The sequence below is a fragment of the Labrus mixtus genome, chromosome 11 (genome assembly GCF_963584025.1).
Source record: "Labrus mixtus chromosome 11, fLabMix1.1, whole genome shotgun sequence".
Lineage (NCBI taxonomy): Eukaryota > Metazoa > Chordata > Actinopteri > Labriformes > Labridae > Labrus > Labrus mixtus.
In genome coordinates this window covers 16,598,930-16,626,775 of record NC_083622.1, presented here as the reverse complement: position 1 = coordinate 16,626,775, position 27,846 = coordinate 16,598,930, and the positions used below count along the sequence as shown (strand labels likewise).

General features: G+C 40.6%; 1 protein-coding gene across 6 annotated transcripts; it reads left to right on the top strand.

Annotated features, from left to right (window-relative positions):
• Positions 1 to 209: 209 nt before the first annotated feature.
• On the top strand, positions 210 to 26,861 carry clcn1b (chloride channel, voltage-sensitive 1b). Of its 6 annotated transcripts, none has more exons than XM_061049214.1 (23): positions 210 to 758; positions 10,796 to 11,030; positions 13,494 to 13,625; positions 13,758 to 13,886; positions 14,038 to 14,171; positions 14,575 to 14,652; positions 17,132 to 17,210; positions 18,860 to 18,985; positions 20,200 to 20,284; positions 20,413 to 20,514; positions 21,021 to 21,105; positions 21,651 to 21,806; positions 21,925 to 21,994; positions 22,086 to 22,196; positions 22,577 to 22,790; positions 22,886 to 23,019; positions 23,596 to 23,765; positions 23,869 to 23,944; positions 24,024 to 24,106; positions 24,362 to 24,406; positions 24,521 to 24,625; positions 25,490 to 25,576; positions 25,840 to 26,861. In XM_061049214.1, the coding sequence occupies exons 1-23, from the start codon at positions 708 to 710 to the stop codon at positions 26,281 to 26,283; spliced, it is 2,931 nt and encodes a 976-aa protein (XP_060905197.1). In that variant the 5' UTR covers positions 210 to 707; the 3' UTR covers positions 26,284 to 26,861. The 6 variants fall into 6 exon arrangements, with proteins under 6 accessions (XP_060905197.1, XP_060905199.1, XP_060905196.1 ...); XM_061049216.1 differs by lacking the exon at positions 210 to 758 and adding an exon at positions 1,592 to 1,760; XM_061049213.1 differs by lacking the exon at positions 210 to 758 and adding an exon at positions 5,227 to 5,384.
• Positions 26,862 to 27,846: the final 985 nt, after the last annotated feature.

The window sequence follows — 27,846 nt, the reverse complement described above, 5'->3', positions numbered from 1 at the left end:
GCTCAACGTTGGGTTGACGAGCATTTTTTTGGGGAGGGGGGGATTTCTTTGCCCCTAAGGGAGGTCTGTCACAGCATGTGAGTGTTATGGGGATTGCCTTGCATCATTGGCTGATTAGGTGTGAGCTGTCAGAGGGGTGTCGTGTGCACCTTCCTGCTCACGTTGCAGGGGCAACCCTATGGGGGGTGCCCTTCCAGCACCCCCCCTGTCCAAACAAGAACAGTCCATCCAAACAGACACACATGCACCTAATGGCCGGCAGGCAGAGTGGGTGCTGCTAAGGGCAACAAGTTGTGTGTGTGTTATTAGGTGTCTGCAGTTCTAATAAAGGAAAGCACAGCGTCCTTCACTGCCTCATCAGATGGCTTTGCTCTGCTTTGTCTGCCTGTCTGATTGTCCGTGTGTCTGTCAGGTCCTCAGTGGAGCTGGATGGCTCTCAGCCCCTGGATCATCTGGAGAAGAGCACGATCAGGAAGGACTTTATCTTTGTTTTTAATTTTTGACTTTGGAGTGTGGTTGAGCGTGAGTTTACAGGAGAGAAAACTTCAGGAGATGTTTGTGTGTTTATTTGACCTGGTGTAAATACATTTAAGAGTGAGTGTGTGTGTGTGTGTGTGTGTGTGTATGTGTGTGTATGGTATTGCCCATGCTATTGGAAATGCTGGGGTGTCCAGCAAGGTTATTTTTGGATCAGTGACAGCGTGTCAATGGCTGCAGATGCGTCGCAAAGGAAGGCTCTGAGATACCAACAGACCCTGGTAGGTCTTTCCCGAATCTTCCTTTACCTGTCCGTCTGTCTCTGTCCTTTACATAAATTCTCCACCTGCTTCTCCCTCATCTCCGCAACGATGTCTGTTTTCCAACCATCCATCACCGTTACTCATTCACTCTTTAACCTTTTAGTTATCTTCTTCCACGACTCCTTTGGGTCACTTATTTTCATCTGCTTACTCCTTTTATTTTCCTCATCCACCAACAGTTCTCTCTTTGTCTCCTCCTCCGTTCTGTTCACTTCTTGGACATGATTTATTCAACCTAATGTCAAGTTTATTTGCACAGCCTTGAGTAACATTCACAGTCTGCGCTGGTTTCACACCGCCCACACTATGAAACACTGAAGGCGATAAATGGAAAGTAATCCCTGCAATAATCAAGGATATAATTATGTATTTCAACACACACTAACACTTATTCAATCTCCTGCATTTTACTGTTTTTTTAGTTTTTGCTTTGCAAGATAACGTTTTTGTATGGGACCATGTCTATCTCTTCAAGCTGCAGCCTTGTAAAGTCATTGCTGTTTTCATGTGTTGCTGGATATAAATACCTATATACCGGAAACCTGAGTAGACAGGTTAGATGTACGGGTTGAGATGAAGTCATGTCTCCATATCCTCCGCTTCATCTGTTTAAATGCTCATCCAGAACCATGGCCATTCCTCCCAGGAGCATCATGTCTGCTTTTTTTTTCTGTTCCCACCTGCTCTACGGACATATGACTCAGCATCAGATTGATTAGATACAGAGTTATGTCCGAAGGTCAGATGAATGGGAATTATAAGACAGGAAAATGACAGATACATGAGCAACAGAGTTTTGAGCAGCTGGGGTGTTTGTATATGTGTTAGAGCAGCCTGAGCAACTGACAAAATGAGGAGGAGCAGTGACAGCGCCTCTTCCTTCTCCTTATCCTCCTCTCCTCTGAGACATCAGCCCAAATCAAATCTTAAGTTCTCGTGAAGCTTCACTGAGGCCTACAGGTCAGATATAAATAAGAAATCTGGATTAATCACATGACTTAGTGGCTTTATGTCTCCATGCAAAGTCTCACATCTCTAAGGTGTGAAAACTGTGACGATGTTTGTCTGTGTCTGTGTGTGTGTGTGAGAGAGAAAGAGAGAGGAAATTAGAGCCTTGAAGGATTTGAGGGGTTTATGTGAAGAGCTGTTAATAGATCATACAAATATAATTTGTTCATTGATCAGTAGCAGTGTGTATTTCCAGCTTGTAGTTTTCTTCACAGATGCTGCAAGGTGACCACAGATGTCTCGCTTAAATGTCTTAGTTACATTTGTGTTTGCGATAGTTTAGCTTTAATATAAATGTTCTAACTGCGTTTGAATAACTGTATTTCATGTTTTATATCCAGCTTCTTTGTCGATTTAAATTTCACAATTGCACAATTAAATATGGACATGTGAGAAAAAAAAACAAAGTTTATTGAGAAACAAGGATAGAACAATGCTGTAAATTCCAAAAGAATACTCTAGATAGTTTCCTGGAAAGAAGTATTTCATGCAACAGGAAATTGAATGTTCATCTGATCGTCTGTGGACCCACTTAAAGACGTTAGCATTGACAATAAACTGTTATTATTTAGTTATGTGTTCTCTATAAATAGTAAAAACTTTACTGTCCATGCTTTTTTGTGCGGCTGGTACAAAAGTGCACAGTTTTGGTGACAGCTGATCCTCTAAGAAACTCGTTAATGTTGCATATTTATTTTCAGGAAACTTCTTGAAAATCATTCAGCAGATGTTTAACCTGTAAAATAAATCAGTTAATAAAAGGCCAGCTGACAGGGCGTCTAAAAGGTTTTAATAACCAAATTGAACCCAGTTTAACCTCAGTAGTTCAGCCTCTCTTAACCTGCAACTCACCTCAGCACTGAATGAGTGCTGGGTCTGTAAAGTTGTGTTAATTGCTTCCAAGTCACACCGCTGTTGTTGACCTTTGACCTATAACAAGAAGGAAGTGCCCTCTGTGGACCATCTGTGGACTTGTGTGTCACTGACAGAGGGCTGCATGTATGCATACTGGTGTTAGTGCGGGTGCCTGTTTTGATACAACTGGTTGTGTGTTGTAATTTCTCAGATGGATGCGGATAAAAAGAGGTAGTGTGAGGAGACAAGTCTTGATGGGTGAGAATGTCAACAGCAGTGAAACAGATCTCAAAAGTCTCAAATGTTACAGGCTACTAAAAAGGATCGTGTTCACCTGGCAAATGTCTCACAGAAAGGAATGACTGGGATGTAGACGATTAAGCCATTAAATTTCACATGATATGGCAGTCACTTGACGTGTCATTGCAACCACAGAGGTAGCTTTAACGTAATAATTAAACAGTTAGTAGTTACAAAAGTGAAACGCCTTGTTAACACTGAGAAATAGTGTCAATAACTTGTCATTGTTTTGTGGAAAGGTTAAAGCCCTCCATCTGTCTGAACAACAGGCCTCCTGGGAGAGAGAGGCCAAAGGAGACAAACACCGTGAGAGAGGGAGAAGTGCGGAGAAGTGTGTCAGTGAACATTGGGTCACACTGCTGCTAAAATTATCCACGAGTAAGGTTTCACCTCAGGGGCGGGGGGTTGGATGGATGGGGACAAGGGGTGGTGAGAGGGAAAGTTTCAGGGGGGAAAGATTGAGGGAGAAAGGTGCAAAGCTGCACACTAGAGTTCAGCAGTAGGTGAGAGGGACTGGAAAAGTAAGGAAGAAAGTCTATTTGTGGCGGTGAAAGACAGAAAATCTGATTTCTGGTGTAAATGTAACTTTTTTAACTTTACAAATTGGAAAACAGATAGATGCTGCATATAAACATAGGTTTAAATTCCACTAAAATATGCTATGCAATAACTTCCTAAATTTGCCGGCATTTAATGTTGATGTCCAATCAGTGTTGTTTGTGAATTTAGTCAATTGAAGCAACAAAATTCCTCAGTGGTCGCTACAACTGACCGAGAAAGTATATTTTGGCAGTGCCTGTGTACCAGGATTCATTCGATGTGAGGAGCTTGCCTTGCCTTTCCTCTTCTACATTGTTTAGTCACATGCTGAATGCTGGGGAAAAAAATCTGACAGCACCAAAATTATCCATGTTTTGTCAATCCCATTTGATTATGTCATTTCCGCAGTTTGTATTATAGTTGTGTTGCAATTTTGAAGGGCAGGCCATAAATCTGATCTTAAATCTCCTTTAGATTGTTCAAGCTGCACCCAAAAAACATAAACAACAATTGCAACATCTGCGTGTCTTTAATGCATGTGTTATATCATGCAACAGGTAAAAGACAGGGAATCAGCCTGGTGAAATCAGACACATTTACACCCAACTTGGTTTGGACTGAACTTAATGTGTGTTATTTTAAAGCTGATGAAACCACCAAATAGTCAGTTGCCGTAGTAACTGCAGATTATTAACTATCAAGACTCACAAAGACCCTATACAGTCCACCAAACTTGCTTCTGTTTTTCACTCAGATCTCAGAAAAATGCAAATAGCTACGTGGTGGAAAAGAAACCCAGCAGCACTGTGGTCCCCAAAGACTCAGAAACCACAGAGGTTTCAACAGAACAGACAGTGACCCATATTAGGTCCCATAGGTGGAGAAAGGCTCGACTGAATAAATGTAAAGAATAGAGCCTAGCTGATGCAACTGCAATCTGATATCACAAGCTAAAACCAGCTTATATTAAATAAATGAGTAGTGTTTTTTTAACTGGAAAATATGCGCCACACATTAATTGTACAGGTTCCATTTGATGTAATTTGGTCCTGATTGTGTGTTAGTCTTTTTATTCACATTGTTCTTACAAAGATTAACCTTTAAAATGTAATCTAAGTAAATTTAGTCACATAAAACATCCAATTCAATGTTAGAGTACTAGTATTAGTATTCTACTGGAGCCTAATCAGGCTTTAGTAAAGCATGTGATATATGCAGAAGGCACTTCAAGTACAGTACAGTATTATCCATCCTATCCCACACAATGTTAATATGGTTATGGACTGCTCTCAGTCAGCAGGTATCGTTTTCATACCTTAAGCTCGTGCCCTGCTGCCTGCCTGCCTAGTATCATTTATGATCTGGCTGTAGGAATCTGCTGGATCGGCCTCCAATCTGAGAGTCTACCCGGCTGAATTAACAGCTGCTGACAATTTATTGTCAAGCTTCAAGTGGCTGTATTAACCTCTACAACTTCTCCGTGTGTGTGTGTGTGTGTGTGTGTGTGTGTGTGTGTGTGTGTGTGTGTGTGTGTGTGTGTGTGTGTGTGTGTGTGTGTGTGTGTGTGTGTGTGTGTGTGTGTGTGTGTGTGTGTGTGTGTGTGTGTGTGTGTGTGTGTGTGTGTGTGTGTGTGTGTGTGTGTGTGTGTGTGTCCTGGCCATACCTGTCAGTCACTGTGTCTCTACCGTAAGGAGGCAGGTAGCAGGTACACTCTGCGTCCGTCACACTGGCAAAGGACAGATGTAAGACACAGATATCGAAGTACAGGTTATTAAAGACACACAGGGACAACGTTAGCAGAAAGCTGCATGAGGAACAGCTGAAAAGATGGGAGAGCGGATCAACACTTTTGAAACTGTACTGAATATAGATCAATTCCTGGTAAGGTTAATTATTTCTTCTATTAAGATTTTTTAGCACAGTGTTTGTAATGACAAGTTGTGATATTTTTTTTATACGGTAATATTTTCTGATGTGACAATGTGTTACACACAGATCTCATTCAGGAGAGATGTGTTGTTTTTTGTGGATTACTTAGTATGAAGTTGAAATACGGGTTCATTTATAAACATAGAACTTTACAGGTTGATGTATTTTCTCTTTTAGCCATAGACATGATTTCATTAGTGCATGGCAGCTTGAACTGTGCTTGGATGGGGCATATAAATGTTTTTTTCTGGTTAATTAGTGTATTTATATGAAGACAAGTGATAGTGAAGCATGTGTATGTGTGGTGGGAGCGAGTATTGTGTGTGCGTGCGTGCGCGTGCGTGCGTGTGTGTGTGTGTGTGCGTGTGTGTGTGTGTGTGTGTATTTGAGAAGGGGGGTAATCTCCTGATCTCTCTGTCAGTGAGCGGGTCAGATTTTATCATTAACCTTGTGTTTTAGGACAGACCTTTACTGTTGTTAAGGCCTCACCACACAAACAAAAACATTGTTTTCACACACTCATAAAAATGCACAAACAAACTTAGCATGCCCATGAACAGTATAAACACACACTTACATATTTATGAATATGCAGAGCTGACTCTCTCTCTCTATCTCATGAGGGTGCAGGAATGTGCTATTATTTTTTTTAATTAAGTCTCAATGTCACACTGCCCTTCAACCCCGACATCTTTTAGCAGCTCTCACTAAAGCTCCCCCTCTCCTCCTGTCTGCAGGCTTGTTTCTGTTTCTGTTGTTTTTCTGTTTTTTACCTTTTGAATTTCTCATGTTTTATAGTCGTATCACCTTGTTTAAGTGGGCTCATAAAGGGCAGCTCCATGAATGAATTCACAGCTCTTTGACAGCCAACCAGCATAATTTAACACAGGCTTTGTATTTGTTACAAACCCGAGGGAGGAGTGGTTTGCATTTTTTCATTTGCTTCATCCTGTGAGACACGCAATAAGCACAACATTAAGAAGCTGGAGTTCTAACAGCAGAGCACAAGAAACTAATAATGAGTTGTGCGAGTGTCAGAGCTGTGCCGTAACGCCCGACTACTTTCATGTGTCCACAGAGAGTAAAGTGCAGAGAAATAATCAGAGCCACGAGGGGAGGTGGAGAGAAACTTGCTGCGAGTAAATGAGTGCGAAAAGCGGGGAGGCATGTTGATGTTTCCTCTGGTGCTCTTGACTTGAAGAGGGAAGGTCATTTTACAGTTAGAGAGTCAAATAAAGACAGCAGTGTTACAAAGTGTGTGAACCTGGGGAAATCCTAGTGATGCCTGTTTTTAGTACAAGGTTACACAGTGACACAATAGTAAACACAGCATTGAGAGATGGAGACACCAAAAGTCCCCTAATATCAATTTATCTCAGCTTTCAATGTCTTTCTCACACTGTCAGTCGTTTGTCTCATGTCTGCCTCGCTCTTTCAAAATTATTTATTTTTAATAGTTAGTTCACAAGAAAGCTTCCCAGAGCCAATAAAGTGACTTCAACAAATGATGTTGCAGCAAAATGTCTTAGTACAACAATATAAAACAAAGAAATAAGCAGATAAGAATTCTTAATCATAAAAAATGTCTAAAGGGAAGGGAAGACAAGAACTGCTTACATATTTGACAATAAGTGAAGTAGTAGGTTTACCATAAATATTTTAAAAACAAAGACTTTTTTTCAGACCAATGAGCAAGTTTAAGTATTACAGAAATAACAAAACATGATAAGAAAGCTTCACAGACCTGTTAAGTCCGTTTTTCATCTCTGCTTGAGGCTCGCAGATAAAGTTTGTTAGCCGCTACTAGCAAAACAAACTCGGAATTTCATCCAAGCTGCTGGAGTTAAAGGGATAAAGTTTCAGAGGCGATATTTTGATGAGAAAGAAACGGCACTAAACAGCACTGCTCTACATCATGAGTCTGACTATATGTGTTTGACATTCTGTCATATCTCACAATGATTTAAAGTAGTCATTTTAAATTGTTGATATAACCTCTACTTTAGCTAAGTTAGCTGGGGGGTGTGATGATACAGCTCACGAGACGAGATACGATACACGATACATGGGTCACGATGACAACGACGAGAATGAGACGAAAACTTTTTTTCAGAAAACTTTGATAACAAAATATCGACTGGTTAAATAGTAGATTGTGTATGCACTGGCTGCACCTATAGCGTTTGTGAGTCAGACAAAACAAACGTTTGTTAGCAACTAAATCTTCAGTTTTTGGAGAAAACACGAGGCTCTGTGATGGATCACATGCGGTCCAAATGGTGGAGGATGATCTCAACAGATCCTGGATCAGCTGTGACCATGTTTATCCACTAGCTGCCATACAAACTTTAAAAGTGGTGGGGTCATTTTCTTTGGTAATTTCCAGTTCAACATCAGAATCCACAGTGATGGTTGCTGTGTTTTGTCTATGTCGGCTACTGATAAGTGAATTGTAACAATGATATTGCAAGAAAGTTTTCACCTCGGCAAGAAATATCATCATTTTTTATTATTGCAAGATCTTGTTGCACGAGATCACTTCACACCAGTCACACAGGTGTCATAAAAAAATGCAGTATTTCATTATTAACTGAAGACAATATGTTCAAAACTACTGTCTTGTAAAATGCTACCCTCCCAACACAGAAATAAGACTGACTGCACATTCATGTTGTAAAACTAAAGCAATTTTACATCAAAATGAGATCAGTTGAATAATACAAAAAAGCCAATGAAATGAAGAAAATGCTTTCCCTGTTTAAATCCAGCGTTCCTGTGTAAAATTCTCATTTATATGCTAAATGTATTTCAATAAAGCAATATCTGAGTATTTTTTTACATCAAAATAACCAGATTTTATCTTCCTCATGACTGATGACTCATCGTGCACATCATGTCCAGCCGTCTATCTTGTGATTGATTCTTTCCTGTTTCAGTTGGAAATATGTCACAATACATGGGGTCATGTTTGTGCTCCCTTGATCCCAAGTTCACTTTAAGCCACTGTCAATATGACTCTTAATATGACGCATTACAAGGCTTTTCAATAGTTGCTATGTTCTCAGCAACTTTATTTCTAAGATCAAATATTCACATTTTATTTCCCTGGGTCAATATATTGAAATCACCCTTCTTTAGCTAACTAATGTTTTTCTTTTTTAACCCACAGCTTCAATTTTGTGAACAGTCCGTGCTTTAGAACAGATTTCCTCACTGCGTATACTGGGTTCTTTCCATTTTAAAAACCCTCCTTTGTTCTCTTCTGGGCTGCAGAGAGCCATTACTGTTTTCTCATAATGCTATTATATTAAATATTAGACCCTGTAAAATATGGGGTACAGCCCATTTCAGGACAAGGTTAGGGTTAGGATTCTAATGGATTGGTTAATACAGAAGTAAACTAAAAGAACATGTTTGTTCAAAACTTCACTTTCTATTATTTGTCTATAATCTTCTGGTTGTTTATAATGCATGGGAAGTAACATTTGAAGGGCACAAATCTGCCCCTCTCTGTGAACGGTGCACAGGTTCCTCTTGTTCCTGTCCCTGGTTTTGATGGCGTCTGGTGCCAGCGTCTGTTTGATGATGTTGATGGATCGGTGCTTTGGTGTTAATGTGTAGTGCAGTGGTGGTGCTGAGGTTGTCTGCAATGTGGGACAGGAGGCAGAACAGGAGCAGAGCCTGCTAACAAACCATGCTTCAGACATCTGATGAGGAACAGGTAAAGAGAACCAGAGGCTGCTCAGAGGTCGGGGTCGGGGGGGGGGCTTTCTTTTTTAATCATCTTTTGGAAGGAGTTAATGCCACTGTCCAGGGTAGTTATGTGTATTTTCTTAAACCAAGTGGATCATTTTATTTGTTTAAAAAGACTTCTCTCTTTTTCTTTTATAGCCTCAATGTGTTATTTATGCAGCTAGACGCAGTGCCTTTTTGTGATCGTGTTTCTCTTACATTTGATTATTATAAGACTATCAAAACATAAAGAGGACAACAACACAAGGTAATAGCATAAACAGCATTATAATCAGCGTTTGTATAAAGTTCAACCACATTTTATAACTTTGATTTTAGTACAACATCATATGCTGGGACTCCAAAACAGGCATTCAGTTTTGATTTTTGGATTTTTTGCCTCGCATGCTGTTTTGGTCACATTTTACAAATAATCTCCTAACTCGTGTGGAAGGAAACTCCTTTCAAATACTGCTTTGCTATGTTTTTGACAGCAGACTTGGCTGCAAGACACAAATGGAAGTAATGTCCAATAGGATCTTTGCATAGCGCCAGGAAATTAAAATAACTAAAAGTAGTTTGGATTCCTTTGTGTAATTACTGGCTTGCTCAGGTTTTGCAGTAAATGCACCACACAGCTTAATTAACACAGTTAGCTTTGCTTTGTATAATAATATAGCTTGCTAGTTCATTTTTTGGCATCAAAAGTTTTAGGAGCTGTTTACAGTGTAAGTCCTGACTCCTTACTATGGAGGGTATTTATGTACTAACTATATACTTCTGTTTCAGGCGTGTAATGTAGTGACTCCTATATTACAGTCGACTGACTGGAAAGGAAAGGGGTTTTTTTGCATTTATAGGGTAGAAGGTCTAATGAAAAGACAGATTACACAAGCTGTACTGTGATTACTGAATCATGTTCACATCAGATGAGACTGTTGACTTGTTGTTGTTTAATTATGAGCACTTGGCTTAGCTTTGGTTCAGGTCTCGGGCCTCACGGTTGGATGTGTCAGCTCTTCTTTCCTGTGTGAACATGAGACAGAAATGTGTGGCAGGCAGCCCTCTGTATGATTTAGCTTTGCTGTGTGGAGGGATGCATGTGATCTGTAGGTTTCAGTTGCACATCGTGGCTGCACCTGGATCCGCAGTATTTTACAGCTTCTTTGGTTTACACGAGTGCAGTGCAAACCGATCACGCTGGATTACAGGAGGCTAGGTTGACTGACCAAGTGTGTGTGTGTTTGTGTGTAGACAGAAAGGGGAAGATGTGGAATGCCCTCTCTTCCACGATCTCTTCCTCTGGCTTCTCTCCAGCCCCTGCCTCCGCTCAGGGAGGGGTTTTTCCGATCTCGATGCCCGTTTTGTCTATTTCTGTCTGACAGGGTATTCAAGTTGGTGTGTATCCCTTACACACACGCCGCACATTCCCCTTTGCTTTCTCGTTATCTCAAGACTCTTCACACTGGATCTAGTTTTATCCTTCTTCTAAGTCTCAGTTGTCGTCTCCTTCTCTAGCCTGTCTCCCCTCTTCCTATCTGGCCTTTTGTTTTCCTTCTCTTGAATAGTGAATAGTTAGTTCTGTACCTTTTTATTCCGTAGTGATTATCATTGTTTCTCCTCACTTACAGCTGTACGGTGAGTACAGGGAGCAACTGGGAAACTTTGCCCGACGGGAAGCTGCCCGTTTGCTGACAGAGAGACAATGGAGGAGACAGGCGGGGGAAAACACAAGCAGCTCTCGCAAAGGCCTCGGCCGGCGGCATCATCATCATCATCACCACCACCATCACCCTGTGACCTTGGAGTCTCATCACAGCCACGCCTCCTCTACCCAGAAGCCTCGTTCCTACTCCAAATGCCAAGGTGACCTGCAGGAATGTGGAGATTTTCTATTCAAATGTCATACAAAAGGTTTTCTGATTCCCTCACCAAGAAAAACAGTTGCCATGGCCATGCTTTAGTGGTTGCCATGACACTTCATGTGGTAACATGGAAACAGAAGTGCAAATGAACAAATTTCCTTTAATTTCACTGAACACTGTTTTCGAGGTAAAGGCGCTTCACATATAACCTTATAGTTTAATCACATTACATTTTCCAGGAAGCAGCGTCTATCTGATGGCTTCAGTTACTGGTAACTTTGCACATTTTGATTTTACATGCAACATGAGGTGCTCATAAAATATGATGCACTGCTACAGTTTAATTAGACTCTCATGCAGAATATGATGCAGTCCGATTTAGCACCACCTGGTTTAAGGGCTGTAGACAGGATTTAAGGTCACGACTCCCTTAATGTCTATCATCCATATATGAAGACACATTGTTAACAATTCTTGAATAACAATATGAATTTCTATGAGGCTATTTCAATGCAGAAATGTCAAATTTAGGTTAGTGTTTGTTTTATTAATATGTTGTACTACCTCCATCGCTAACCTGGACTTCCTTAAAGATACTTTCAGGGCAGTGCATGGAAAAGTAAAAAAAAATTATACTTATTTTATGAACTACATCAAAACATCAGCATGTTTATTCTCTGAAACTGGAGAATGAAAACCTGCTGTTGTCAACAGGGGTGTGTCCAGAGGGGTGGCCAGTGGTGGTATTGGCCCACCTTGAAATCTGATTGGCCAACCCAAGTGCACCCCAAAATCCAAATCTATGATTGGCTATTTGCTATTTGACTTACTTAAGAAAAACAACAGACTAGTGGTAATACTTTTAGTTGTGAATAAATACTTTAATCAAAAAAAATCCAAGCAAATCTGTGTGCACACTGTCTAACTTGCAATGGACTTAAGTGTCAATAAATGTGTATGTTCAACAATTATTCTATCACTGCTAAGGACTCCATTTGATAGAAATTCTGCAAATTCATATAGAAATTCAGAATATGGGCCAGGAGGGCGGTAAACTACAACAAATAGAACTGGCTCAAAGGTTCTTGAGACTGAATGTGAAAGGCTAAGAACAAGGCTTTCAAAAAGAGTATAATTCAGCTTTGGTCGAGGATAAATTAGAAGACTAGAATTAAAAATAGCTGCTACTCCACCACCTCGGCCAGTGTCTCGAGGTTTATGAGTATTAGAATGACTGGGAGGGGTGTATTCATTTAAATTAATATATAAACTAATATTCATCTTGACACAGCCAGTTTTCAACAAAGTAAATCAATTTGATTATCTGATATCAGATCTCTTAATAGATATTTAGATGCTAAGGATCTAATGTTTAAAAGTACGCATTTGATTGTCTGATATTTTTGCAAAATCGTATTCATAGTTTTAATCTAAATCTTAAACCTTAGAAATCTTATGTTTGGATTACTTGTAACAGGGACAGACACAGTACCATATAGTACAAGTTTAGTTGCATAGGCATAAGTCAGAGCCCAGGTGGGCCACCATAGTTCAGTCTGGACACGACCCTGGTTGTGAAGGAGAAAGGTTAGGACCTTTATTGTAAAAAAAAAAAACTTCCTGTACTGAAACAGAACGACTTTATCCATTGTGTCTAAAGTTGATCAATCAACAGAGATTAAGGCCATTTTAGGGTTTTTTATTTTTTACTGTGGAGTGTTATGTGTTGAATTTAATCAAATTTATCAGGTATATTTAAACAAGGAGTAATAAAAAGGATATTGGAAGTCACTGGAATCATATCACTTTCTGCACAGATAACAATTTATTATTATAATTATTAGCCTTCTAGACTACACATATCCACTGATGGCCTGTGTTATATGCAGCCTTCAAATGCAACTTGTTAGCAAATTATGGATGCCCAAAGACTACCAAGCAAACAGAAATTCAACTGTATTGTGATAGAAGAAAATATTTTAGTTTGTTGGGAATATTAGTATTTCCTAAAAAATATTACAAGATGACTTTGAAATATTCACATACCAACCAATGAAAAATTGTGCATATGGACTCTGCTGGTGAACACAGTAAAACTATTCCATTGAATTGAGTCAATTATATTTTTGTGTGATCAAAAGTGTATAGGATCTTTTTTTTTAGCTGCCGATGTATAAAGGATTCAAATTTCAAAACAGCAACAAACTGTATTATGTTTTTGTTGGGATTTTTTTGCATTACTTAAACCTATTTTTAATCAACAGTACTTTTAACTGAGATCAGATGCTACTATTCAGATCATTCTGTACATTATAAGTATCTTTATGTAATGCTGTAACGTCATCAAGGCACCCACATTCACTCTGACTGATTCCCTCTCAGGCTACAATAACTAACTGTCTGTAATTAAATCAAGTGATAAATGGATTTGAGATGAGTCATTAATTTAATCTCTCCGACCCAGATTGTTTGGCTCGTGTGCGGCGGTACATTGTGACCAAGTTGGGGGAGGACTGGATTTTCCTGGTTCTTCTGGGACTGACTATGGCTCTGGTCAGCTGGAGTATGGACTACGCCAGCGCCAAGAGCCTGCAAGGTACCACAAGTCATAGACTATTACTGTCAACGCAAAACTGTAGTCCTGCTGTATACATTTTCCTTTTATTCTCCTGTTTGTGATTCACTACCACTGTCCTCTTTTCTCGCTCTCTTTATTTTCCTCTTTCAGCCTATAAGTGGATACATGGGGAGCTGAAGGGCAATGTGGCGCTCCAGTACCTCGCCTGGGTTACCTATCCTATGATCCTTGTCATGTTCGCCTCACTCTTCTGTAACCTGGTTTCCCCACAGGCCATCGGTAAGCTCTCCTTCAGCTGTCAGCATCTGTTATCCCCCCTAGTGTCTCCTTTTTACTTCAGTCTGTTTCCAGTGTTTGAGGACAGCAGGATTTTATCATTCAGTTCATGTCTTATCTGTTTTTCCCATCTTTCTTCTTTTGTTCTTTTCAGGTTCTGGTATTCCTGAGCTGAAAACCATCCTGAGAGGTGTAGTACTGAAGGAGTATCTGACCCTCAAAGCCTTTGTCGCTAAAGTCATCGGGTTGACCGCCGGCCTGGGAAGTGGGATGCCAGTGGGCAAGGAAGTAAAAAAAAACAAAAAAAACACCTCCTTCTATCTCTTTTCTATTTGTTTTACTTTGAATTATCTGTTTGGTACCACTCTCCTCCCGCTTCCTCTTTTCTTTCCTCCATCACTCTACTTGCTTCTTCTCCAAGCTTGGAGGATGATAAATCATCTTCTGTCATGTTTTTCGTCCCTCCTCTCACGGGAATGAAACAAATTATTTCTCAGCAAAGGAGTTCATTCATTTTCCCCATTACAGTAGCAGGGCAACTGTCACATCCAGCAATTATACAATGATTTATCTGTTCTGTTACAGCATGTCCTAGTTTAGGCTCCTTGTTTTGCAGACAATGGTCAGGGTCTGTGTGCATAACGTTACATGTCGCTCATCTGTGTCTGGGATTTCTTCCTGTCACCTTCAGGGTCCCTTTGTCCACATCGCCAGTATCTGTGCTGCAGTGCTCAGTCGATTCATGTCCATCTTCTCTGGAGTCTATGAGGTAAGCTGCATTACTACATTACCAACAAGAAGCCTCATGTCCTTGTTCACCACAGTCAATGCAAAATGGAGATGAGGAAAATGGGACTACTCTCATGTTGTTGTCATTGCTGTGAAAACAGGGTTCCCACTCATCCTAACAAAAATATCTGTATTGTTTTAGTAAAGTGATTGTTTCTGATTTTTTTTTAAACAAAGTAGAAGCTGACGTAACTCTGAAACATTATCTGGTTTATTTTCATTTTGACTCTAAATGACACCATAGTTTACAAAATGATGTTTGCATCTGGTGTGGAGTAGTAGTGGCAGTTGTGAAGTGTCAGATCCAGGGGCTCGTCCACTTCTTAAATTAAACTATGATGCGTCTTTTAGCATTCAACTTCAACTACAATTACTGTACGGCTAAACAATGTTTCAGTTTAGCAATATGCCAGTTTTGAGTCGATAAAAAGTTTTGCAAAGTTCCTTGGATTTGAGAAAGAGAAAGTGGGAATCATGTGACTGTTGTCATTCCTCATCTGTTCCTCCCGAGTCTTTGTTTTGGCTCGCCCCCCTCACACCTCGTCTGTGTTTGTGTTTCACTGTATTAATAGTGTGATGGTAATGTCTGGCATGTGTATTAACAGTAACCTCCCATATCCCTGTCTCCCTCTTTCCCTGCTCTCTCCCCTCGTCTTTCCCTTTCGCCCCTGCTCGTTTGTGTCGCCTCTCCTCCCTCCCTATCTGTCTCCACCCCTTGACCCTTAACCCCAGAATGGCACCCATAACCAGGACCTGTTGGTGTGTGCGTGTGCTGTGGGAGTGGCCACCTGTTTCGCTGCTCCCGTGGGAGGCAAGTACTGCCCTGCTGACTCGCTTTGGCACGGGGTCTCCAGTCAGCTTTGTCCTCCTGAAATAGCATAAACACAGAGGTTAAGCTTGACCAACCCAGTGTTGTTCATCACAAGTGATGATTAAACTGAGTCTTTCAAATGAAGATGCAAATTAGCCCCTTCTAAAACTGAGCCTGTCATATGACTTAAAAGTGACCTTGAAAAATTAAATATTTTAGTAAATTCACTTCTCACTTTCTGCTGAGAATGTGATGAATGTATACATGAGACATACTCCTATGTCTGAATGCTAAATATTGAGCTAAATCCAGCATGCACTTAGCTTTAACATTAAGGTTGAAAGCAATTAGCCTGGCTCTTTCCAAATGTATGAAAATCCATCCAGTAGCACCTTAAAAAGCAAGTATGTAATACATATATATATGTATTAAGTAAATATCATGTAGTTTAGATCAGTGGTTCTCAACTGGTGGGTCTGGACCTCTGGGTCAGTGGGTCACGAATGTGTGCCTGGAAAAAAACTTCTGTAAAAAAAGTCTGTGAAGCACTTTTTGAAAATGTTTGTTTTGTTCAGTTTCTTGTTTATGTCACATGTTTTGTACCAACTGAGGTCCAAACTGCACAATTTTTCAGTAAATAAATCTGATTGGTCGAAAAATTTCCAAAATTTGGGTCGCGATTTTTCCTGGAGGAGTTGGAGGTGGGTCTCGAGACTAGACCAGTTGAGAACCACTGGTTTAGATAATAATATTTTGGCATTTTAAACAAACTAGTTAAAGATGATGTATTATTAACTTTTAAGAGATGCTGGGAAGCAATTTTCTTTTTTTAATAAGGCCAGGTTAACTTTTATACCCCTTTGCTTCTGGTCTTTTATGCTAAGCTAGGCTGATTGACAATTGTAGATAGCTTCATTTTTTTTGTCTACAGATGTGAGAGTTCTTTCAATCTTAACACATAAATCTCAAGAGGAACTACATTTGGTTTACGATTAAGAACTGTAATTAAGCCTTAGGTATCTTCCAGCCTTAAGAAAGCTCAATCAATCTGCAATCAATTTCCATTTGTGTAGCACCGAATCATAGCAAGTGTTATCTCAAGACACTTAACAGAAAGAACAGGTTTAGAAAATACTCTTTAGTATATTAATTACAGTGTACGTGACAGAACCTTATGATTCAAGGTCATGGATATTCAGTTGAACTATTTGTGTGCTCTCTTCATTGTCAGCCTGGAGTTGGCTGCAGGGCTGCAGGGAGTATGACCACTCTGTTTGTCTCCTATATTGTTTAATTTGCCTCCTCTAAGAATGATGACTCTTACTGGCATGTGCATCCTCTGCTTTATACCCTCTTGATGTGATTTTTTTATATCCTTTCTTTATGACTTTTTAAACTCACACTCCAGTGATCATTATTTATTCACTTTATTTCATTTTGCCTTCCCTCTCTCAATTCTCTCCCCTGTGGTTCCCATCTCGTCTCTCCTGCTTGATCTTGTATTCTCTCTTTCACGGACTCCCTTTCCTGTCCTTCTGTCTACTCTATTGTTCCTCCTCACTTTCACCCCCTCCCACTTCATCCCTCTTGTCTCTCTCACCCCTTCGTTTTCCGCTCGTTTCTCCCTCTCTGTTTTCTGTGTCAGTAGAACCCTTATGGTTACACAGATATTCTGACTGTTGGCTGTGCCGTTGGGGTTGGATGCTGTTTCGGCACTCCACTAGGAGGTACTGTACAACCTACACACCAACATTATACAACCAATATCCAACTAACTGCACAAAATATCTCCTTCTCCTGGATCAACACAGCACTGAGGCTGGACCTGATCTTCTCGAGTACTCACAGAAATGTGTCACAGAGCACAGAGAGCTTGCTAGAATCAGAAGATTAGATAATATGATAATATGTTTGTTGCATTGTTGTGCTCCTTATTGAATTGAGAAATTGACTTTATTAATATTTGGGCAAAGGTCTTCTGTAAGACATCATGAGAAAGTGAAGCCTGATATTTGTTTTTATTGCCAATACTGATAATTATTGTTTGAGTTTAAAATATTAAATAAGCTGACAATGATTATTTTGTTTAGATCACCAAGATATATTTTCTTCATATTAAGGTTCATTTTGGGGCTTTTAATGGCTTTTTTAAAGAGATGGGACAGTGGATAGAGTCAGAAATAGGGTAGAGAAAGATTGGGGAATGCCATGTGGGAAAGGAGCCACAGGTCAGGTCAGAAATCCAGGCGGCTAGCTTGGAGGACAACGGCCTCCGTACATGGGGTGTGGGCACCAACCTCTACGCTGCTTTGGCTGTAACACAAATAAAGTCTTATTGATTGATTGATTTAAATTGAAAATGGGCATAGACTTTTATTAAAATAATGCATTTTCTCCTTTTTAACATTTGATATGTTCTCTGTATTCTACTTTTAATCAAATGTGGGGTTTCAGTGTTTTACAAGCATTGAATTATAAGGTTTAGTCTGCAAAACAGGGTTCCAGTGAAAAATGTAACCTTTAAGTTATTAGCACCCAACTCCTTCTGTTTCTCCCAGCTGTGTAAACAGGGCTGTACATTTGTGACAATGCAGACATCTGACCACACCAAACCAACCAATCAAAGAAAAATGTTTAAACTCACTCTATTGCAGCCTGGAGTTACTGTTAAACTACTCTTTACACACTGATGAGTCATTGAGCCACATCTTAAAATGGAACGACCTTGTGATAAAAAAAAAAAAATGTTTATATTTATCAAAATTAGGTGTTAAAATCAGGATGAGATTGGATTCAGTTTTTAAAAGAAAGTTATTTAATAAAAATCTGCATGAGAAATGTATTTGTGTGTGTGTGTGTGTGTGTGTGTGTGTGTGTGTGTGTGTGTGTGTGTGTGTGTGTGTGTGTGTGTGTGTGTGTGTGTGTGTGTGTGTGTGTGTGTGTGTGTGTGTGTGAGTGTGTGTTCTGACCTTGCCTACTGTGAGGGACATATTTCTGAGTTTTGTGTCAGTAAAGTAAACATGCGAGAGTGTTTGTATGTTTTCTTCATTATGTGTATGTGTGAGTGAGCGTCTGGTGAGTGTAATCACTCCCTGTGGCTCTCCTGTTGTGTATAATTACACCCTCAGCTTCAAGTGTTTTTGGATTCATTTGAACTAATTTCGGTCATCTCTCTCCTTCTCTCCTTCACTCTCTTTCTCCTCTTTCTATTTTCTCTCACTCTCCTCTCTTCCTCGGCTTCTCTCCTCTCACACTATCCATCCTCATTTTCCCTCTCCTTTTTAATCCCCACTCTCCCTCCGTCCTCTCTCTCTCTCTCTCTCCCTCCGTCATCTCTCTCCCCCTTTCTCTCTCCCTCTCTCTCTTATACCACCAGGAGTGTTGTTCAGTATTGAGGTCACGTCTACCTACTTTGCAGTGAGGAATTACTGGCGGGGATATTTTGCCGCCACGTTCAGCGCCTTCATATTCAGGGTGCTCTCTGTTTGGAACAAGGATGCTGGTGAGAGGCAGACACACACACACACACACACACACACACACACACACACACACACACACACACACACACACACACACACACACAGAAAACACAGTTTTTAAAGACTGCTGAGCTGACACATTTCATGGATAGAAGCTGAATAAGACAGCTAAGCAACATTTGCTTCTTGAGATAAACCAGAAATATTTCAAGTCATCACATACAGAATATTTTAAATCCAATGCCACCAATGAATGAAAATGTCATCTTGCTTTTAAATAACTGCAGCATATATCTGTGTTTTTTTTCCTTATCAACTTCTTACAGTTTAAAGTAATAGCTTTTCAAATATCGTATTTTGTGTAGCAACTTCTTTTTTTATGTCTTATATCCAAGAAATCAACTCTCTAACTCAACCTGACAATCATCTTTCTGTAACTGTCCTTACATCTTACAATCAGACGTGATTATAGCTTATTTGAATGTTCTACAAGTATGTAGTTAAAAAAAGGGTAAAGTCACAGGGATTGATTACTTGTTTTAAAGGTTTATTTTGGGGCTTTTTATGCCTTTATTATAGGACAGTGGATAGTCAGAAAGCAGGCAGAGAGATATTGGGTAGTGACATTCTTGAAAGGAGCCACAGGTCGGATTCTAACCTGGGCCGCCCGCTTGGGGGACAACAGCTTCCATACATGGGGTGCATGCACTAACCACTATGCTACCAGCACCCAGTGATCAATTACTTTTCATATGAGATCACAACTCTCATTAGACAGTAACTGTAGCGTTACTGTTGAGGTTTTAAGAAACTAACTTGGAATCTTTTAACTTGAGTAAAATAGTTTCTTTAGTTAATTTGCCGCTGTTGAGACGCTAATTGCGTTAGCCTCCTGATGACAATTTCTATTACATGTTAGCACTAAGCTAACAAGCTAAGATCTACATGCAGTTTGAAGTTCAGACAAAAGTGGGTCAAAATATTTGTAAAATCAGTTTTTTTTCCGACGTTTAGAAATTGTCTTAATATTAATATAATTGTTGATTAAAATATGGAATAACTTTTCCTCTTTGTACAGTCACTGTATGAATCTTGTTCAATTGTATCTTGCTCCAATAAATAAAACTCAAATTCAACATATGGAGGTCATAAATAGGAATTGAGATCACATGTTTGATGTTTTTATTTAATTTTATTTATTTTTTTTATCACATTTCTCTTCTTTGTTTTCCAGTTACCATCACAGCTCTCTTCAAAACTAACTTCCGGATGGATTTCCCCTTTGACCTGCAGGAACTACCTGCATTTGCAATAATAGGGTGAGGATACACGTAAATACATGTATGTAATTGTGTGTGCAAAGTTCTTTTTTTTTAAAACTTGTTACAGAAATTGGTCTTTTCCTTAATCCTTGTGCGGGCTGAATTGTTTTTTCTTCATGTTTTAGGATCTCGTGTGGATTCCTTGGGGCGTTCTTCGTCTACCTGAACAGACAGGTGGTCCTCTTCATGAGACGGCCAACAGCACTCACACGCTTCCTAACCAGACAGTGAGCTCCCGGCACACCAACACACAACTGTTTATGGGGTGTTCGCACTGAAACAGCAGTGATCTGTTCGCAGATGTTGTTCCAAAAGACTCAAACCATTCTTGCATTCAAACCCAATTCCTCTTAATGTGTCTCAGCTCCACTCTCCCAACTCATCAGTCTCACAACACTGGCCAGAACAGCAGCAAAGCCTTAACAACCTTTCAGCCAGTTATTCACTCAATGTGGAGATTCACTTATCCTCAGAGACTGAGCAGTCAGGGAACATTAGCGTCCACCATTAGAGACGAGCAGCAGCAGCAGCAGGAGAGCTGTACAATCAGCAGAGCTACACACTGTATACTGACACACTTATTTCTGTTGCAATCTCTAGTTATCGTGCCATATTGTGGTTATAGGAGTGCTCTGATTCCTGTTAATGACTTTGTGTTTCTCTCTCTCTCTCTCTCTCTCTCTCTCTCTCTCGCTCTCTCTCTCTCTCTCTGTGCGTGTGTGTGTACGCCCAGTCGATTGATCTATCCAGGTGCAGTGACGCTGATCATCGCCACTCTCACCTTCCCTCCTGGATTTGGACAGTTTATGGCTGGAGAGGTTCGACTAAATCAATCTCATGCTCTCTGACTTCTTTTTGATGTCTGTTCATTAATATTTATGATATTTTAGAAAAAGGAGGTCAGTGGGGTTTGTACCGTGGGTTTGTCCTGTTCTGCTGCATATGGGAGCACAGGAAGGCCTATATAGTTTGAATGAGTTTACACATCAAAGTATGTTTACAGGATTGGTCCTATTGAGTTGTCTCGGTTTATGAAAACCTTTGGAGCTCACAGGGGATATGTCAAGTCTGAAAAATTGTCTCAAGTGAAGTCATTTAAGGCAACCTTAGTGAGGAATTCAAGTTTGAAAATAAAATAAATAGTAAGGTGGTTCTGTGGTCGCTCTATATCGATACTTGTAACTGGCAATTCAAGGCCAATAATAGCATAATTCTGAGCTACGGTCTGATACATCACCAGGAACCCCCCCCCCCCCCCCCCCCTTGAAGGAAGTCAAAGATCCTAAGAAAACAACTTTACATCAAAATAACTCATTTAGAATCATGAGAAAAACTCTGCATGTGTTTTTTTTCTTTCTGCTAGCTGATGCCCAGGGAGTGTATCAACTCCCTGTTTGATAATTTCACCTGGACCAAAATCTCAGGATCCCCCCTCCCGCCCGGCCTGGGTCGCTCTTCTGCATGGCTTCATCCTCACGTCAGCGTTTTCGTCGTCCTCGTCCTCTTCTGCATCATGAAGGTATCCCTTCCTCTCGCTGTTTACAGTAGCTGTTGCCTCTTTTGAGTAACTGCGATAGCAATAAATAAGAACCTCTGGGTGTTCTTGGTTTCTACCTTAATCCTGTTTTGTGTTGCAGTTCTGGATGTCAGCAGTTTCCACCACAATGCCAATCCCCTCTGGTGCCTTTATGCCAGTGTTCATATTAGGTAAGAGGATTTTTATAATGCAAGCACAGTATCTCCTGCTGAGCTTCAGTTCAGTGTGTCTTTACCAGCATGTTTTATCTCTGTCCTCAAGGGGCTGCATTCGGTCGCCTTGTAGGGGAGATCATGGCCACTCTTTTCCCAAATGGAATCCTGTTTGATGGGATCGTTTACCGCATCCTGCCGGGAGGTTACGCTGTTATTGGTCAGTCTACTGACCTTTGTGCTGTAGTTCTGTTAGGGCCTTTATAACTAAGACTTGTTGATTGAGAAAAAATATATATGTCTGAGTGACTGACTGAAGTGTTTGAATGATGAGACAATGATGAAAATTACATCTTTAAGTCAATCAAAACTAGTGTTTTTAATTAGACTTTTATTGGAGCTACTGTATTTCTTGCCCAATCTGTGTTTGGTGTAAGAAGGCTTAGCAGTTAAGATATGTATGGAGTTGATGGATATACATCAAACTTTGATTTCTGAATCATTGAGACTACAAACATTGTTTGATTGTTTGACAAAATTGTTAAAAAGGAATCAGATGGAGGAACAATACTAAATGTCCTCTCCTAATCTTACTTTCAGGTGCGGCGGCGATGACAGGAGCCGTCACACACACCGTCTCCACAGCTGTAATCTGCTTCGAGCTGACAGGTCAGATCTCCCACATCCTGCCCATGATGGTAGCGGTCATCCTGGCAAACATGGTGGCCCAGGGTCTTCAACCCTCTCTATATGACTCCATCATCCAGGTGAAGAAGCTTCCCTACCTGCCTGAGCTGGCCCTCGGGCACATCAGGTGAAGTTTAACAGCGAGAGACCCTTATTCTGTATTTTGATGTCACACATACTGTAAGAAAAGATGTGTTCACTGCCGTACCTTTGCTCCCTCAGCAAGTACAACATCTTTGTGGAGGACATCATGGTGCGCAAAGTCAAGTTCCTGTCTTCTCAATCCACCTTTCGTGAACTGAACTATCTGTTAGAGAACTCAACCCTCAAAACCATCCCTCTGGTCGACTCTAAAGGTTGGGTCACTTACATAATCATATCTGTTTTAATGCTTCTTGCTAACCCTATAGATGCGCACACTTGGTGCTTAAGAAGTAGTTTAACATTATATGAAATACACTCGTTTTGTGGCTAAATGAAAACTGGGGCTGGGGAAATTAGCTTAGCATTGCATAAAGACTTGTAAGAGGGAGAAATAGCAAGGCTAAGCATAGCTCTGTTCACAAGGTGAGAAAAACTGCATGTTTAGACCAAGTAGCTACAAGTTAAGTCGCTAGTTTGAGCTCTGGCGCTAACGTGTTTTCACATGAAAATAATATTTTACACTTCACGTTTCTATAGATCGATTAACACATTTTGTAATGAGCAGATTAAGTGAGCTTCGGCAGGGCAGGTTGACTCATTTTTTTAACCCCTAGTTAGCTCTTACCCCGTTTCCATACTTTAAGACAAGCCAAGCTAAGTCCCTGTTGGCTGTGGCTTCATATTAGGCTAGCAAACATGGAAGTGGTATATTTCCCTTGTTTTACTGTACTTCCTGAAAGCTTCCAAATAAGCAGTTTCATTTTTCGTTTTCCCGCCTCTCTCTTCAGAATCCATGATTCTTCTAGGCTCCATCGAGAGAACCGAGCTTCAAGCCGTGTTTGACTGGTGGCTCTCTCCAGAAAGGCGAGTCTTTGAAAGAGGTCAGAGCTCACCTGGCCATGGCTCCAAAGTCAGCTGGGAGTCCTTCGCCTTTGTAGATGAGGAGGGTGCAGAGGAGGGCACAGACAAGGTGGGGGAAAACAACCTGAACTCACTTACTGGGAGAAGTTTAGCTTGTAAGCTTCAAAACGATATGATGCTGTTGCATGTTGTTTCTGCAGACTGCTCAGTTTGAGGAGGAATGTAATGGACCTGTGCCGTCTCCAAAACCTCAGGAGCTCTCCACCAACCACACAGGTAACAATAACTTTCAGCGACACATTAAGTCCACACATCGCTTCCTCTCCTCTTACACGTTTCCATATCCTACCCTCAGACAAGCGCAGGCTGCCGTCTGTCAGGAGGACCCTTCAGAGACTCTTCTCCTCCACGTCTTCCTCAGGACAGACTGAAACTCAGGTGAGCATGCTCATCAGTTTGACCCCAAAAGCTCAGGGCGCATCACTGATCTGCTGTCAAGATGTCAGTGACAGCTCAGAATCTGTCCAACATGGCAGTTCAAGCCAACCTCGCTCACGCAATGGGACGAGCATGACATTGTGCATAAAGAAGCTGATATGTTGTTCAGTGGATCGTCTTGTAATTTTCTGTATATTGTTTTTCCAAAGACTGAATCACCCTCCATCTGTCTTTTCGTCCCCTTTCTTTCCTCAGGAGACCACAGCCCCTCCCCTCACTGACACCCTGTCTCCAGAGGAGGTACTGTACATTATTGATAACACAGCCAACAATGAGTCAATCAAACCATACCAAAAACATCATTATTAGAAACTGCTCTGAGCCCAATCCTCTCATTCTGATTGGCTGCTGCAGATCAAAGCCTGGGAGGAAGAAGAGCTCAATAAACCAATCGATATGGAGCAGATACGTATCGACCCCTCCCCATTTCAGCTGGTGGAGAGAACGTCTCTGCACAAGGTAACGACAGCAACGCCCGCATCACATGTCAACACATGCAAAGATCATGTACAGACAGTGATCATGCAATCATCAGTCATGCACAATTACCGTCATATATTTCTAGCAGCAGATTTAAAGGGATAGTTTGACATATAGGGGAAAATGCTCAGTTAAGGAGTATGGTTTGTGATGTAAATAAATGTAATTATAACTTTTGGTTAAACAAACAAGATAATTAGTTATCTCTAGACTGTGCTCAGACCGAATGTGTTGCAGTGTTATGGCGCACTAATAAGCTTTGTTGTGCATAAATCTGGTAGGTGGTAGGTGGATTTTGATGTCTTGGATGCAGTTTTTTTTGAGTGGTATACATTTTTGAAAAAAAAAAAGAAGATATTTACTAATTTCTTCGTTCTGTCTGTTATAAGTTCAAAAGGCCCCCACCTCAAATTTTACGTATCAAGTTAATTGTGTGGAAAAAGGAAACATCACTCAGGCATGGAGGGTTTGATGACTTCCATCAACGTGACTGTATGGATGAGGATGCGGTGTTTTCACCAACACTAAATACAAAAAGTCAGGATGTCTCAGCCACTGCTGCTCTGGTCCGACAGTTTAAAGTTGGTTTCAGTAAGGACACAAAACTGAGTATTATGTTATATAGCTCACAGAAGCTTACACTCTGTTTCTACCCCCATAAAGCTTTGCATCCTCAATTCTGAATGTTATGCTGCGTGACAGAGCCATACTGTATATTCCCTTTTACTTTGAAAAAAAAAAGATGTTTTCTGACTTACAAAGCAGCCCTGCAAGTGGAGTACCGTCACACATCAATACATTCAACACTGACTGGATCATGTCCTGCTGTCTCTCATTTCTCAGACACACACCCTGTTCTCTCTGCTTGGGCTCAGTCATGCCTACGTCACCAGTATTGGAAAGCTGGTGGGCGTTGTGGCTCTGAAGGAGGTAAAAATCGTTTCTTTGTTTGATTCCATCTTTCTGTTTTATTGGCATGTTTTTGTCCTCTCCTTTGTTTTGATTCTGTAATGCGGCGTGACAGCGAGATGTGATGATCTCAGTTGTTCTGTCGCTGGGTGCATCATGCTTTACGCTCTGATTCATGTTGTTATTCCATTAACCGCCCACAGCTTTTCCCTACAATGGCACTTCAACATGTTGATTTTTCCCAGCCTCAGCTTGTGTTTATATTATTTTCTCTCTTTTTACAGTTACAGAAAGCCATAGAGGGCTCTACACGCAGTGGGGTGAGGCTCCGTCCCCCTCTGGCCAGCTTCAGAGATGCCAGCAGGAAATCCAAGAAACACCAGCCTCCCTCCTCCACCCCATCCTCCCCCACTCGGGACAGAGCCCTGTGGGGGGAGGGGAGCAGGAGGGAGGGGGATCCGGCCAGGATGGAGTCCAAGGAGGATTGCCAAAGGACATCTCTGCCTTCCAGAGGAGCTCCCGGGAGTGACACTGCCCCTTCCTCCCCCAGCAGTTCCCCCACCTCAAGAGGAGCTGAGGCTGCTTCAGAGGAGCCGGCATCCCCCTCCACCTCCTCCCCTACCTCACCTTCACCTCCCACCTCCCCTGTGTCACCCACCAGTCCTGTGCTCACACTATCCTCCCTGCAGGAGGAGAGGGACAGCGAGGAGTCAGATGAGCCTATATAGAGAGGATTTAAGATAACAGACTTCAAATCTTTTGATTTCACTCCTTTTCTCCCAGAGATTATGTCTGGGTGGAGGAGTCCAGCTCACCTGCTAGCCCCACAGACATTCTGCTGTCAGCGGACGGGATGAGCTGGTGCACACAAAACTCCTGAAACTTCTAGAACTGGATTTTTTTTTTCTACTCTTACAACTATCTCACTCTTCACTCTCAGAATCTCAGGTGTCTCCCTGTGTCTTTTGAACTGCAGACTGACAAACATATCTCTGTCGGTCAATGTCCATCCATATCATCTAGGTTGAATGTAGCAGTCCATCATATATCGATGTCTTTTTATTTTATTACGTGCCTTTGATCAAAAAGGACCTGACAGCAATGAAATGTATGAAAATGAAAAAGAAATTGATGAAAACTTAAGTAATTTGACCCAAGGGTCAAACAGATCATGCATTTTAAGTTTACTGATTGAAGTTAATTTTAAATTATAACTTACACTTATTGTATATTTGTTTTATGGTAAATACTCAAATCATTATTACCAGTCTGTAATTTTTAAAATTAATAAATATTTAAATTGTCATTTAGCTTTTTTTTTTATTATTATTTACAACATGTATCTACAGTCAAATGCTTAAGTATGCTTTAAGGTGTTTAGCAGGTGAAGTGTTTACAAGTCAACAGTTGTAATTGCTGTATGGCATACTATATGCTAACATTAGCTAATTAGCGGGGTGCATCTTTAGTTTGCAAATTATTGATTTCAGCCAAACTTTAAAAAGAAAAGAAAAAAAACTTGAATGAAGCAAGTTTAGCGCACATGCATTTGAAGTCACATTCTTTCTGGAGTACTCTGTAGCATGAACACTGCATTTCTACTGGTGAGCATGTGATACTTTAGACCATTTTTAATATAACTGGCACCATGATAACTTTACGGAGCCAAAAGGCCCTGTCTCAATACAATATAAAGCACAGTGCATGGTTCTGGTAAGTGACTAGTTAGTCATTAAAACCAATCTGTATTGTGATTCAAACCACCAGCACAGCAGTGCGTTGTTTTAAAGAGGGCTATTTCAAGTCACATTAGGTATCAATAACTTTTTATAATTTTGACTTGATGCTGGCACTCAATGAAAAGTTTGGATGCTACCAAGCTATAATAATGAATCCTAAAAGACTGAGTATCTGTACCAGATCCCATAATATTCTACCAGGGTGCAACCTCTGGGTTTTGAAAAATGAAACCAGTTCAAAGTTCAAAAAAGGAAGTTCAAAAAAATTGCAGTTCCTTGAGTGTTCACTTGAGGCTGGCACCAAAAGACCTGCCCCATTAATATTAAAAAGCCCATTTTACAGCAGAAATAAAAGTGTTAACAGACTAATCAAAAAGTGACTTTGGTATGAATAGCTAATTTCTTGATTGGCACACACTGTGCTTTTCTTGTAGGGGGGAGGGAGTTTTTTTTAGAACTCATCCCTTTAAAGTATAATAATATTATGCATTTTTTATAACTAGAAGTGTGGCTGATCTGACTGACAAACAGTTACATTGTAGCTGTTTGTAA

Bases quoted from the DNA above. Each gene is read 5' to 3' on its own strand.
- clcn1b (XM_061049211.1), top strand. From the start codon at position 10,440: ATGCCCTCTCTTCCACGATCTCTTCCTCTGGCTTCTCTCCAGCCCCTG. The intron at 17,211-18,859 runs GTACTGTACAAC...TTATACCACCAG, and splicing joins TTTCGGCACTCCACTAGGAG to GAGTGTTGTTCAGTATTGAG. The intron at 23,766-23,868 runs GGCACAGACAAG...TTGTTTCTGCAG, and splicing joins ATGAGGAGGGTGCAGAGGAG to ACTGCTCAGTTTGAGGAGGA.